At 37.5% G+C, this 15,236-nt stretch overlaps 1 protein-coding gene across 1 annotated transcript in view; it reads left to right on the top strand.

Annotated features, from left to right (window-relative positions):
* Window positions 1–741: 741 nt before the first annotated feature.
* LOC134796501 (rho guanine nucleotide exchange factor 10-like protein) overlaps window positions 742–15,236 on the top strand; it is a gene marked incomplete at its 5' end in the record, with an annotated part of 51,752 nt that continues 37,257 nt past the window's right edge. The window contains one exon of the mRNA XM_063768690.1: window positions 742–914. Within this exon, the coding sequence (XP_063624760.1) occupies window positions 742–914 (173 nt within the window). The remainder of the gene's footprint in view (window positions 915–15,236) is intronic.

The raw sequence follows: 15,236 nt of genomic DNA, 5'->3' as shown, positions 1-15,236 counted from the left end.
CAGAATCACGAGGACTATCGATTTAAAAGGAAATAAAATTTGTCACAAAAAAAAACAGTTTTGTAACGCATTTTCACATATATTTTGTATGAACCGTTACAAAACTGACACCCAAAATTTCTATGAAAAACTGGGGACACTTTTTTCTTTGTCTCATTCAATAGTACTCGTGATTCTTAGTCTAAATAACCCAAAAGCTGATGGTTTTTTGAAGAAAGTAAATCGTCGGCTGAGAATACGTTTGTGCCATATCCATTTTTGAGAAAATCATTTTATAGTGATTCCTAAAATAACAAAAAATTTGCTATATAATTGACACTAATCGGTTTATGAAAAAAACTATTTTTGAAAAATGTTGTGTCATATCCGCATTTTACTATAGGATAATTACACTCTGTTAACAGAAAATTATCACAAAAGTGTGACATATCCACAACTTTTGTGTCATATCATACATTATGCGTTTAACATTTACTCATCAAAAACGGATATGGCAATAATAAAAATGCTTTTATTTCATGATTACCACTATATTCAAAATATTTGTATGGTACTATAAATAGTAAACATATGTGCCTAAATGATAAATACGTTCAATATTTCCTAAATGTAAAACTTTCCGAAAAATATTTTTTTTGCTTGTTTTCGCTCTCCTGCAAACCATGTAAAGTGGCGTATGGCACAAACGTATTCTCACCCGACGAAATGGTACCATTTGTTCTGAAAACCCCCTGATACAAAATAGTTATACATTTCGTTTATCCAGCAGTGGCATTTATATGTAAGTTTAAAGTAGCTCCGTTTGTTCTAGACGAGCACCGCTCGGCGGGCGGCAGCTGGGAGGAGCCGGTGAGCGCGGTGCGCAACGCGCCGCTCCGGCGCTCGCAGCGGCTCAACTCCACCCTGGACTCCAGGTAGGTAATTTAAAGTAGCTCCGTTTGTTTTAGATGAGCACCGCTCGGCGGACGGCAGCTTGGAGGAGCCGGTGAGCGCGGTGCGCAACGCGCCGCTCCGGCCCTCGCAGCGGGTCAACTCCACCCTGGACTCCAGGTAAATTGTCGCTTAAAGCTAATTTTGGACTGGACTGGAAGCTCATTTAGAACTTACCTTCAAATGATACACAATTTTACCAGTAGGTACTATTTATTATCAATGTGACCAGTTACTGGCACCAATAGTGGTTGTTTGCCAGCCGCATGATAGCGGTGGACTGACAAACCCTCTATATAGACCGATAGCAGACAGAACAGTGTTGGTGCTAGGGTAGGGTTGCCATAAGTGTGGGGACTCAGACCGGGACATTTAAAGGAAACCGGCCAAGTGCGAGTCGGACTCGCGTCGCGTTTAAAGGGTTACACAATTTGTAACAATGTATTTTTTCATGTGAAACTTGAGTGAAATGTCTATAATTAAGTCCGACTCACGCTTGACTGCACATTTCTAATAGGTTTTCCTATAGATAGGTAAAGAACTATTTTGTGTTTTTTTTTTTTAATTTAGCATAGTAGTTTCGGAGATAAATTTTCCATGTGTTTAAATGATTATTCATTGACCAGTCAAGCTACCATGAAATTTTTTTGACAAAATTGTGAAAGCGTGTTAAAAAGGCCGGGCCGGGCCTAAAAATCCGAAGTTCCCCAGTGAGGCTAGCTTTCATGCGAGGTCGAAGCCGTGCTTCAGGATAAGCTCAGCTAGAGCATAGACGCCAACCAATGTCCATTGTATTAAAAAGCGAAACCGTAGGCCGAGCTTGGCGCAGCGAGGTCAAAGGCTAAGCTGAAGAAGACGAGATTTGGAAGACAAACCAAAAATTTTGGTAAAATGTGAGGCTGAAGGTCGAGCTCAGAAATCTCCACATTAGGTACTTAATAAGCCCGAAGCGTACTTATAACCAGCGCGGTGAGCTTTCATGCGAGGCAAAAGGCCAAGCTTCTCAAATCAAATTTTTATATTTGTTAAAAATTAAGCGACGCTGAAGGTCGAGCTGTAAGAAAGCAGCGCTAGTGTTACTCAACAATAATATGTGTCATATGTACAAGAGTTACTCGGAGGGCCGAAGTTCCATTGATGAGGTTTTAGGCCCTTGGGAGCCTGAAATTCGAGCTCTACATTACAGACTTTAAAAGCTATAAAATAACATAATTTACATAATCATCTAATTATTGTGTGTCTGAGAAACTGATATTGGACATTAGATAAAAGTAGGTACCATAAAACATTTTTTTTTTAATTTTGGCCATATGAAACGTAGAAATGTAGGTATATTATTATTTACCAAGTCCAGCCCCCTACTAAATAACTATGATTTTTAAACCGGGACAATTTTCTTATCGGCCGGGACGCCGGGACACCGTGCTTCAAACCGGGACATGTCCCGGCGTACCGGGACGTATGGCAACCCTATGCTAGGGGACAGAATTTTGCCTTAAAGAGTGTCGCTAGTAATAAAGTAGTATTGTCTAAAATACTTACATAAACTACACGGACAGCCTAAGTACTACCACAGCTCCCGTAGCTGCTACCTCTTTAAGGTGATGTTTAGCTGCTTGTTAAAGAAAACTATGGCGAGAAATAACTCGACCGTTTTTGTTGGACACGAACAGCTTTTTGCAAGTGTTAACTGCCGTTTGAAATTTCCTACACGTCAGTTTAACACGTACCTATTATGTACATTTGAACCTTGCACGCCCTTAACTTCCACTAGATGTCTTGTGGGATTTTCTTTCACATTGAAACGCAGTCTAAGACGAATGGGGTAAGTTCGCCGTCGTATTGTTTCTATGAATTCCTATTTCTAAGAGTTCATTATTCTCCAGTACTCCAGTAAAGAGAGGAAGCGTACTTGGAACTGTACTGCACTCGTAAACGTTTGCTTTATGGTGACTCCCATTACCGCTACATATTGTAGATGGTTGCCATGTGTAGGTACTTCCCATTATGCACAGGAAGAGGGGTAATCCTGGAGAAATAGTTTGTCATATTCAGACAAGGGGTCTGGCACTACTGGGAAATCTACATTCTAGGAATTAACAAAAAACTACTAGTAAATCTAACTTGCACTAGGATACTAAACTCTTTTACTCATGTAAATATTACTGAACTGAACGTTAACCGCGACTGCTCATGTACTCCTTTAATTTTAATATTTTACACGTGTTAACCGTAGTTTATAGCTAATGAGATCTAAACGAATCGAATGTAGTAGGTATGTCAGACGCAACTCATATCATTTTATTGCATGTCGAATCAAATTTCACATGTGTCTCTTCGATTATAGCTCAATGCCATACGGCTCATATTTTATAAAACAATGGGTTGATTGTTTTAATTTACGCTACTCATTCCACTATCCATCTAATCAAGCCTTAATGCACAGGATACATAATAAACGTCATTATAAACTACTTACATTTATCTATCACAAATTACACAGTGCCAGTGCTGTCCAAAGGTCGTATCGAGTACTCGAAACACTACAATTTCAAAACTAAGGAAGTAGTTACATAGGCTAAGTATGATTGATAGCTATTCCAAAATTGGACCAATTCTCGTCTATTAAAGCCGAGGGACGGAACCGGGGCGCGCGTTTTACGTTGTTTGACTTCAGTAATTAAGCAAACAGTGGCTATATTGGTGTTGTTTCATTATTTTTCCAAAATTGTCGCCCCCTCGACACTCTTGTTTTTATAGAACACGAGTGGGAAGCATATTAATGTTGCTTTTCAAATGTGTCACTGTCATTTGACGTTTCTGTGGGCAAGTATTTTATTTTAAAATAAACGACAAGGCATGCGCAGCCGAATTACGCACACCAATTACGCTACACTTTTCATAATCATTTGTTATGTTAATAAACCACTGTTTTGTTTGAATGAAAACATGTTTCGCGTTCTCGTTCGTAAATTCATCAGCATGTTGACAGTTGGCATATGCGACTTCCTCCGCGGTGTGGTCCCGTCGCGCCGAACAATTAGCAGGGCTACGGGGCCAATTAACACGAATTTCCTGTGCCCCGCTCAGACTCCAGAGGGCAGCCGAGGGCACTGCCTCCGACAACGATCATTGCACGCTTTATAAACAAGATGAGCGAGCAAGGCCTTTCCTGCTTACTGTTTACTAATGTTCATATGATCGCTATTATGTACGGTTCCCTATTTGATTAGCTATAACAAAGTAAATACTAAGTTGAATTTTAAGATTGAATAAGTATATGACATTCAGAATGCATAATCATGGTCATACGTATCGCGCAACAATAACATCATTGTTTAAAGTTTTAATTTGTTTTTGGATTGTGTCATAATGTTTTATAGTTAAACAACGGTATATTGTTTGCTTGGCAAGTTGGCATTGAATCCTCTTGCGCTGAAGACACACCTAAATTCACACTTTATGTTACAAAACCTATCATATCGCGCATACCCGCTAACACAAAGCAATCTACAGTCAACAGGCGTGACATTCTCCGAACAGATAATATTAAATAATCATGTCAAGGCCCAGGGCACGGTAATGCACAGACATACATTAATTTGCATGTCACTGATAATGGTAATATGCTATTCAAATCGACGCCACCAAGCGTAATTATTCTGGCCCCTATTGTCGTGCACACTTATATTTTACATTAAATTAGTCGTTTTCTTTCATTGCCAGTGTACACTTCAAACTAGTATAATGACAAGTCAAAGAATCGGTAAACTTTGAAAGATGTTCTGAATTTTTAGTTTAATTTTATCTCTCTAAAAGTATTTTGCATTGAATATTCCCACTGGAAAAGTAAAGTTGAAAAGTATACTAATTAGTGCTGTATCTAAATTCAAAATAACGTGAATTGGTTTCAAAACCCATTATTTATTACATTGGTTGTTATGCTCGTATAAGTGCAGATGAAAAGGCCTAACAACTTCCATGGTTCTCTGCGTCTAGCAACTTACCGTACCTTTACCGTTTGGAACTGCGGATAGTTTTGCAGCTTATGGTAGTTAAAGTTGATTAAACAAGTTGTAAAAAACATTATTTCCCAACTAATAAGACTATTAAGTGACTATCGATATTTAAGAATTACTTAATCATTTTGTCAGACAACCACACTTGAGTTATACCAAGAAAAGTCTGCAGCTATTTTGATATTTGATAGCCCATGCAGTGCAAGTGTCATTATTTTTACGTCATAATTTCATAGAAGTTTGACGTTTAAAATAACTAGCATTGTGGGCTATCAAAATCGCTGCAGACTTTTCTTGGTCTAACTCTAACAGCAGTATTAGGTACAATAAACTGACCACGGGCATACCCGCAATAAGGTTTAAAAATGATGATATTTTATGGTGGTTTAAAACTGACTAAAATAATACATTTATACTGGCAGATAAATGATCGGAAAAAAAACCTGCTCCAACTCTCTACTGGTCCATCCGTATACGGCAGCTAAATGAAACCTTAGCTAAAATAGAAATAGCTGTTCTAACTAGAATCTATCGCGATTCGTTAGCAGTAATTGTTTTGGCATTGACTTGAGTTTATTTTCACTAATTGGGATCAATGGCTAATAGTTTTACTGATAGAACCGATACTGTTTTTACTGAAATGGTAATTATGTTCAATAAACTGCCGATAGACAGGCACACAGGCAGGCTTTAATCACAAAAGCTTCGAAAATTTTATTTATTTTGTACTGAAAATATGTAGTCGTGATTAATTTATGCAGTTTTTGATAAAGTTTATTTGTAAAAGGGCAGTTCATGAAAGATCTGTTCCAAATAAAAAAAGATTTAAGCAATCGCCAAAGGTTTTATGTCGAACAATATATGTAAATTTATACATATGTGTAAAATATACATGTAAGTAAGAGTCGTAATTATCTCGATCTCGTCGTGTTTATATGAATATGAAGATGACTTCATATAAGTCGCGACGCATGATTTACATCTTGCACTTAGGTACACAGGTCGCTGGAGATAAACCGGTGATACGGCAGCCAGACCGAGCGACGGCTGCCTTCCCTTCCATGTTTATATTCACACGAGCTACTTACAAATTAATATACATGTATGTTTACATTCTTTACCTTTCAATGTTTCAACATATTGTATACAATATGTATTGTACTTAATATCTTTTTGTTTCAAATGTTTTTCATCAATAACTTTCATCAGTAATTCAGTAACTGTTATCTTTGCATGATGATATCGTTAGAATAATATTGGTGGGGACAAATGTTTATCTATTATTTATGTACTGAGGTCGCGGTTAGCCCCTGTGTTGTATTTGTATTTAGCGTCATAGCGTAAAAAGACGCATTATCTTAGTAATGCAATCACCTGCTGATCGTGTAATTGCGTGGTCTCATTTAGCTATAACCTGCTAGGTTTTGCTTGTGAGTTCACGACTGTTGCTTGTGTTGTGTTGCATGTGCATTTTACTTACACCTATCGGTGTGTCTTCTGATCTCTAAACTAATCGACTTCCAAATATAATTGATGATTAGTATTTGAGTAGTTAAGAAACGCTTATAGTTTCGTTATTAAATCCCACCAAACAAAATAACAAAAAACCTGTTGTGTTTTTATGAGTATTTGATCACTGCACTGCAGTTGGCCGTGTGCTGGGAAAATGAGGCATTGTTTGAAATGTCTACAGTTATTTCACATTCGTTGTCCCTCGCCCCACCTGAGAATCCTAGATACCGATTGAGAACGTTGACATGTGTATGTATTACTTTAACCCGCTGTTTCTTGGACCTTGGAAAAAAACTTGAATTGAATTTGACACTACTAACGACCTGATTTTGAGGCAGTTACTTTCATACTACATAATCTGCACATCCAGTATAGTAAGGCAGAGGCAGGCCGCGATTTCGTCGCTTTGCATTGCAGCACTAAAAGTACATCCGTCCCACACCAATTTTGGTGGCTAGCCATAAACCGCGCGTGGCGCTGTCGCCACCTAGCGGTCATATCTGTCCTAAATTCCTAAAGGCTTGGCCACATACAGAGCGCGACGCAGCGCCGCGTCCACGCCGCGCGACCGCGGCACATGCTAACAGGTTACCGACGTCAAACAGACTGCGTCCCGCCGGTATCACGCCCCGCTTCTGTCGCGCCCCGCGCCGCGCTGCGCCGAGCGAACGCGGCGGCCCGCCGCGTCGCGCAAGGTCACGTCAGTAGGATCGGACGTAGGCAGCGAGCGGTGCGCCGCGTTCCCGCGCGGCCGCGCCGCGTTCACGCGCGCCTTGAGGGCGTGTTGAGAGCGTGAGGCCGGCGCGATCGGCGCGCGCCCTGTTTGACCAGGCTTCGCGTCGGCATCACGCGGCGCGGACGCGGCGCTGCGTCGCGCTCTGTGTGTGGCCAAGCCTTAATCGTAACAGACGCGTTTTGTTAGTGATTGTATCTTCTGTATCTAGTACTATTATTTATTCTGTGGCAGAAGGAACAATTGTTTTAGACATAGAAGGCCAGAATAACATATGTAGTACGCTAAGTACTGATCTATTTGTTCATCAGCATTCTTGCATAGAAATTAACCCTGACATCTACCATGGATTGCTTGTTTGCCCTAGTTACCGAGGCGCAAGAAACATCAAACACCTGCATAAGAAAACAATTTGACGCTAGCGCAGTTTATTATACCGCCGTAACAGATTAATAATAAAATAAAATTACTCAGGCAGCTAAGCAATCCACGGACAATATTTCATCTTTCATCATCATCACAGTTCCTATTATGGACTATGGACTAATACTTACGTATGCAGCCTGAACTGACTAGTGCTAGTAACAACTTGATTCTTAAGAGTCCTTAAAACATGAATTAGATTTTTATACTTTTATACTTAAGACATTTAGATTTAGATATTTTAAATGACATAGACAGTTTTTTGTATGTAGAGACTAGTTAAATTATCTTTATGTTCAACTCATAGTTTTATGATATCAAAACGCATGTAAAATAAACGCAGTTTAGTTTAATCAAGTAATTTTTTACTCTCTTGAATAGTACGATTCAACTACTTTTTCCTGACTTCTAACAACTCTCATGGACCTAAATAATACCGTTATACCTACATTAGACAGAATCCTATATCTTTGTTATTATACGCAGTAGGACCTACTTTGTCACAGCTCCGATGGGATTCGTTGTTTAGTAGGTATTTGTCGGAGCTAATTGCTCTATTGTCATTTTATTATTATTGACCGATTGTTCGAGACGAGAGTCGATTGCTTCGCTTCAACAATGACAGCGCAGATCTCATCTGCCATTGATGCAATGCTTTACGATATTTAAATACCAGGTGGTTATTTGACTTGTAGTAATGCCAAATCGTGAAACTCAAAATATGATGCTAAAATTAATGTTAAATTATAAATAAGAACTTATTAATCGAAAGTTATAGTGAACATAGTTATGAGCTTCTGTTTCCGCTCTCGGTCGGACAATGTCGGGCCATATATCACATTATGTGATAACCTATCAATTCATGAGAAAAGATTTCAATGGCTGAGTTAATAATCAACATGAAATGACGCCCCAGTCTTGTATTTCTTACAGGGAGGTTAGTACTAACTAAACTTTGTATCTTTAGGTACTTAAATAAAAACAAATAATTTGTACATTTTCGGGTAGTTATAACATTTATTGATTAACTAACCAAATACAAAACCACCTGGATCTGTCACTGAACAACCTGACTTTAACCTACATAATTTGATCATGTAATGTTTTCATCTACCCTCAACTGGCTTAAGAAGCCATTTGAGGGTAAATTTTGTTTACTTACTCTTTTTTTAAATACCTACCTAAAGATACAGACTATAGGTAGGGACCTAGCATGCAATCTACGGACTGAATAAACAGTAAACGAGGATATTGGTACATTTGGTACAATGCCAAACATTAGCTCAGTTGCGTTTCAAAACAGAGCTAGGATAATGTTTTATAGAATCATCATTTTCTTGTTCTGACGCATTCTCGCCGCACGCATTCGCATTTCTACGTAATCAGGTATTCGCGAGACTTTACCTTTAGGTAATTATGTATGTGCCTTTAAAAAAACTTGCACAGTTCCTGTATCTACTAAACAGGTAGCACAACGGCAACCAGTATACTCAGGATGAAATAAAAGATGTTCACGTACTTCACGTACAGGTACAAGGTGTAACAAAAATAGTGGGGATCCGTTTAAGGACATATTCGGTAGCCTGATGTTCTGATTAGGAAAAACTAGAAGAATTTTTTTTTGACCTTTGTATCGAGGGTTGGCCGATTTATACGACCTAGATCGTGTCATTCACGATGACGCGCAGATTTAACAAAAGTAACCTTTAAAAGCATGACAATACGACCCAAAGCACGCGGCTTCGTGAATGAAACGATCCACTTAGAAAAAAATATTTTCGCGAAAATAAATCCATTTTTTTTACGTGGAAATTTCGTAATTTTGGAAACTTACCGACTGTACATCAGTAGAATTCAGAGTCGCATTTTCGATATCTTTGGACTTCTACCTATATTACTTACTTAAGGCCGTTCCCGTACCCAAATGAAATCTACAATCGAGCCTCCCCTCACGCCACCCATCCCGCCCCTAGATACAATGACGATACAACAGCGCCACGCAAGAAGTAGCGACTTAAATAAACTAACAGGACACTGATTTGTAAAACGTGTTACTAAATACTGAAAAAAAGCATGCTGCATCTCATAGATGGCGTTAAAGTTAAATTGGAAAAATAAATGAAACATAGTGCAAATTAAATATTCATTTTAATGAAGTCAACTCTTATTTCAATAATATTTAATTATAAGGGTAAATACAGTTTATATTTAAACAAATTAATGACTGCAAGTTTTCTATAATATCATTATTTATTAGGTATACTGTGCAGGTATATCATCGATATTTATTAAAAAAAAACCGGGCAAGTGCGAGTCGGACTCGCGCACGAAGGGTTCCGTACCATAATGCAAAAAAAAAACAAAAAAAAAGCAAAAAAAAAACGGTCACCCATCCAAATACTGACCACTCCCGACGTTGCTTAACTTTGGTCAAAAATCACGTTTGTTGTATGGGAGCCCCATTTAAATCTTTATTTTATTCTGTTTTTAGTATTTGTTGTTATAGCGGCAACAGAAATACATCATCTGTGAAAATTTCAACTGTCTAGCTATCACGGTTCGTGAGATACAGCCTGGTGACAGACGGACGGACGGACGGACGGACGGACGGACGGACGGACGGACAGCGAAGTCTTAGTAATAGGGTCCCGTTTTACTCTTTGGGTACGGAACCCTAATTAGGGCATACCGGTACAAGTGCGAAAAATAGGTAATTCGCACATGTATCATACAACGTTTTACAGTACATAATATGGCCCTTTAAATTTTCGACATAGTTACGTAATGTGCTAATTATCGCACTAATGCGGTAAAGTAGCACCATATTGTAATAGTACTTACCTACATTACGTTTACAAGTGCGGCAAATAGGAAAAACGAAACGAGTGGCGATAAATTCGAACACGACCGAAGGGAGTGTTTTGAATCGACACGAGTTGCGAATTACCTATTGGCACATGTATCGTACAACGTTTTACAGTACCTACAGTCCTACATACTAGGGTTTGCTCCCGGGAAATACCGGTACCGAAAGTACCGGGAATTCCCGGGATTTAGAGCCAAGCAAAGAACCGGGATTTCAAAATTAAATTCCCGGTACTTTCGGGATTTTCGGGACTAATATTTCCGGTACAATATTTGACTGTTTTCTGTTACTTAGCATGAAATATCATGTTTTTTAAAGAAATACATTATATAAATCCATTGCTGACGCTAATACTTTTACGACTGACCATATATTAAAGCAAAACAAAAATAGTCAATGGGTTTGACAATGCCAACAAAATAAAATAGCTTATTTTGAAACTATACGAGTGTTTCTACGATAAATAATTTTATACGAATAATTAGTTAGTTGTATACTAAATACGAGCAAAAACTAGAGAGAATTGTGTTATTAATAAAATATTTCTTTTAATTCGAATACGGTATAAGAAACTCTTATTGATAATCTGAATGACATTTTAAAATGAATTAAAATATTATAGTGACATGTCCTCTCCTTGGTAAATTCTTAATTCTGGCTGCAACAACTTCTTGATCCTTCCTATTGATAATTTTATTACCATTTTTACCTACTCACATGCAATTTTGCACATTTATTCAAGCCCCTTATCTTGTCTAGAATACAAAATTTCGTAAACGTAGCTCTAACAGTTATTCATAAATTAACGTTTTAAAACCGGCATTTTTGTGCCTGACTGACTAATAGATCAAAAACCTAACCCACTTCGAGCTGACCTAGAAACTTGAAATTTGGCACTAAGGAATGCAAATCGGTTATTTTTTGTATGGAAATAACCGCGGTTTCGGTTAATAACCGATTATTTCCATACAAAAAATAACCGATTTGCATTCCCTATTTGGCACCAAGGTAGACTATTAGGAGTTTATAGAGGGAACAATCTAAAAAATGAAAATTATTGATAATTTGATGAAGAAAAACATATATACTTATCGATAATAGATGACTAATTTTCATTTATGGTATCAATCGATCAGGTTTGTCTTTAGGATCAAAAGTCTATATGGGATCCATTGCATTAAAGGAATACAAAAGTCAGAAATGATAGTCAAAGTCCGACAGTCGTACTTCACTCGCGAAACGCCCCGAACAAAACGATATGTGACCGTGACGTCAAGGTCACAAAGAGTCCATCTTGAAGTATGAACAAAACAAGAAAATTGCGATTTTGTCGGTGAAATATTGCGTTTATGTATATAGTTTCCATACAATCTTTTATTGGATAAAATGCGAGGAATCGAATCGAATGGTAACTAACTGCGACAATTCTTCGACCGACGGTTTTGTCAGGAAGCTCTTCTTCCACATTGAACGATATTTGTAACTGAAAATAAAATATATTGTATGTGTTAGCATTTACAATTTGTCACATCATGTACAGTCGACGTCAAAGATATGTACCTATTGCAGCATACTCCTTTGTAATAAGGTGAAAAATGTATACATATATTTGACGTCGACTGTACATATAAAGCACCGGTGGTAAAGAACCAACGAGAGAAATAAAAGTAAGACCCTGTATAATGACTACGAATCGTGTGATAAATCAATTTACGATGGAATTCTGGCACACGAAGTTGAAACAATGTTATTCTAGCTAGGTAGTTAGTACAAAAGGTAAAATTGTTCTCTGCTCTACAATCATTAAGCATAATTAGCATGAATCACCTACCTCATGGGTATCTTCTTCCTCTAATATACTAGGAACCCGATAAGTGTCATCCACCTGTGCAATGCGTGGGTTCAAAATGTTTGAGCCGGTCGCCTCACTGTCAAAACCAAAATTAAATAAATGTATGTTGTTTTACAGCACATATGGACTTTACCGCACTAGTACGATAATGCACACACACATTACGTAACTATGTCAAATATTTAAAGGGCTAGTAGTAGTAGTAAACTCTTTATTGTACAAAAAGACATATTAAAAATAACATACAATTAGCAAGAAGTACAAAGGCGAACTTATCCCTTTGAGGGATCTCTTCCAGTTAACCTATAGGGCTATATGTACTGTAAAACGTTGTACGATACATGTGAGAATAGGTAATACGCAACTCATGTCAACTATTTTTCGCACTATTTTTTATCATCAAGTGATGATGAACAATAACAGCCACATTTTGCCTCTCATTAAGCATCCGGACAAATCTGTCGGTCGAAGAATTGTAGCAGCCAGTCATTTCTTTACAACATCACTCAATTTATAAATTAGTCCATTACTATTTCATAAATTGATCATGGACCCGCGAAACGCAGCATTCCAGAAATGCAGTTATTTCGAAAAGTGAGACAGACTAATTTCAAAATTTTTATGTAGGTACCTATATTATAACAAGTGATGACAATGGAGAAAACTACTTGAAAGTAAATAAACCATTGTGCTGGTTACAGGTACAGTCGGCGTCAAATACTTTGTAGCAACAAAGTAGCCAAATAGTAACATCTAGCAAGTAACATAATAAAATTGCGGTTTATGACGTAAGTGTTAAAAAAACTGCTTACTAGATCTCGTTCAAACCAATTTTCGGTGGAAGTTTGCATGGTAATGTACATCATATATATATATATTTTTTTATCATTCTCTTATTTTAGAAGTTAAAGGACACACATTTTACCACTTTGGAGGTGGTCTCTCCCGCAAACTATTGAGTTTAGAAAAAAATGATATCAAAAACCTCAATATATTTTTTGAAGACCTATCCATAAATACCCCACACGTATGGGATCGATGCAAAAAAAAATTTTGAGTTTCAGTTCTAAGTATGGGGAACCCCCAAAATGTATTGTTTTTTTCTATTTTTGTTGAAAAATCCAAGTTTCAACAGTACCTATAGTTCTTATAGTTTCAGAAAAAAGTGGCTGTATATACGGACGGACAGACAGACAGACATGACGAATCCTTAAGGGTTCCGTTTTTTGCCATTTGGCTACAGAACCCTAAAAATGCTCTATCACAGGTAAATGAGAAATTGAAAATGGAAATAATTGCCCAAGATTATTAGTTTTATTAAAATAAAAAATCGGTCAACACGCTCAAGAAAAGGAAATCATTTACTATTGTGTAGGGTAGGTATAATATAAAATAACTACCAGTTCATTAAAAAATACGTAAAAGAATAACGAAAGTACGGACAATCGGTAAATCCCGGGATTTTAATTTCCGGGACTTACTCAGGCAACCCTATTACATTCTATCAGTGTACATTTTTAGGGTTCCGTACCCAAAGGGTAAAAACGGGACCCTATTACTAAGACTTCGCTGTCCGTCCGTCCGTCTGTCCGTCTGTCATCAGGCTGTATCTCATGAACCGTGGTAGCTAGACAGTTTAAAATTTCACAGATGATTGAATTTCTATCGCCGCTATAACAACAAATACTAAAAACAGAATAAAATGCAACAAACGTGATTTTTGCCGTTTTTTGCATAATGGTACGGAACCCTGCGTGTGCAAAACCAACTTGCACTTGGCCGGTTTTTTTAAATTAAGTACCTCTTGGAGAATATCAAATAACTGATGAGGGCAATGTATCTCGTACGATATTATTGATTGGCGACATTTTATTTAGTTTTCGGCGAACATTTGCTAAGTAGGTAGTACTAATACTACTAATAGCCATCTAGGAAAATAAGTACAAAATATGTCCAAATAATTGAGAATATCAATTCAATTCATAAAAAGATATAAGCATCTGCACTGATAGGAAAACAGTAGGTATCTAAATCTAACTAAGGTCTATTCGTACGCCGCCGCTGTGAGTACTTGAGTAGGTAGGTATTTGTGACGTTATCTATGAAAAGGGACCTTATTGTCGATGGCGCTTCCGCCATTATTAACGATGCTCTGATATAAATACCACGCCGTGCGACGCAGTGCGTCGTAAGCGCCATAGACAATAAGGTCCCTTTTCATAGATAATGCCACAATTAGAATTAGAACTTACTCGTTACTTTGAATGTCAGTGGTTGATGAAATCGGAGATTCCATTTCCATATTTTGCAGTCTGTAAATAAAGATAAATTGTATTAGTGTATTGTGTTACGTAGGTAGGGCTAAAAAGCACAAGTCAAATAATTATACTCACTCGATGTAGTCTAAATATATAGTATCATGTTCGGCTGTGAAATTATCCAATTTTCTTCTTTTCCTAGAAAGACAAAAAAGTAAAAAGTTTAGACGCATGACAAATCACGAGCTGAGGTTCGAACCCTCGATAGGTGGATGGATTGCTAAAAGAACGCTTTATGCGTCTAATTGTGTGCGTTACATGTATCACTGTGTGCTCGTATTTATAGGAAGGCCCACTACACCGCAACCGCGTAACTACGACTCACGACGCACACATAGACGGCAATGTTTTCTGTCTTTGCCGTGCAAGGCGCTAGTGCCGCGTGGTGTAAACGTCGCGAATCGCAATATCCTTTTAAGCTATTTAGATGATGAATTGATGACAATGTTTACCGGTAGATGGAGCGATTATTAAATTCTAGAATGTTTTAAGTTATATGGATTACTAATTAGTACGATCAAGTATATATTAAATTAAGTAATAATTACGTATTTCACTGTGTAATAAATATACATTTTTACTT

The sequence above is a fragment of the Cydia splendana genome, chromosome 13 (assembly GCF_910591565.1).
Source record: "Cydia splendana chromosome 13, ilCydSple1.2, whole genome shotgun sequence".
In the NCBI taxonomy this organism is placed as follows: domain Eukaryota; kingdom Metazoa; phylum Arthropoda; class Insecta; order Lepidoptera; family Tortricidae; genus Cydia; species Cydia splendana.
The sequence above is the reverse complement of the archived record's forward strand: the minus strand, read 5'-3'. Positions and strand labels throughout refer to the sequence as shown.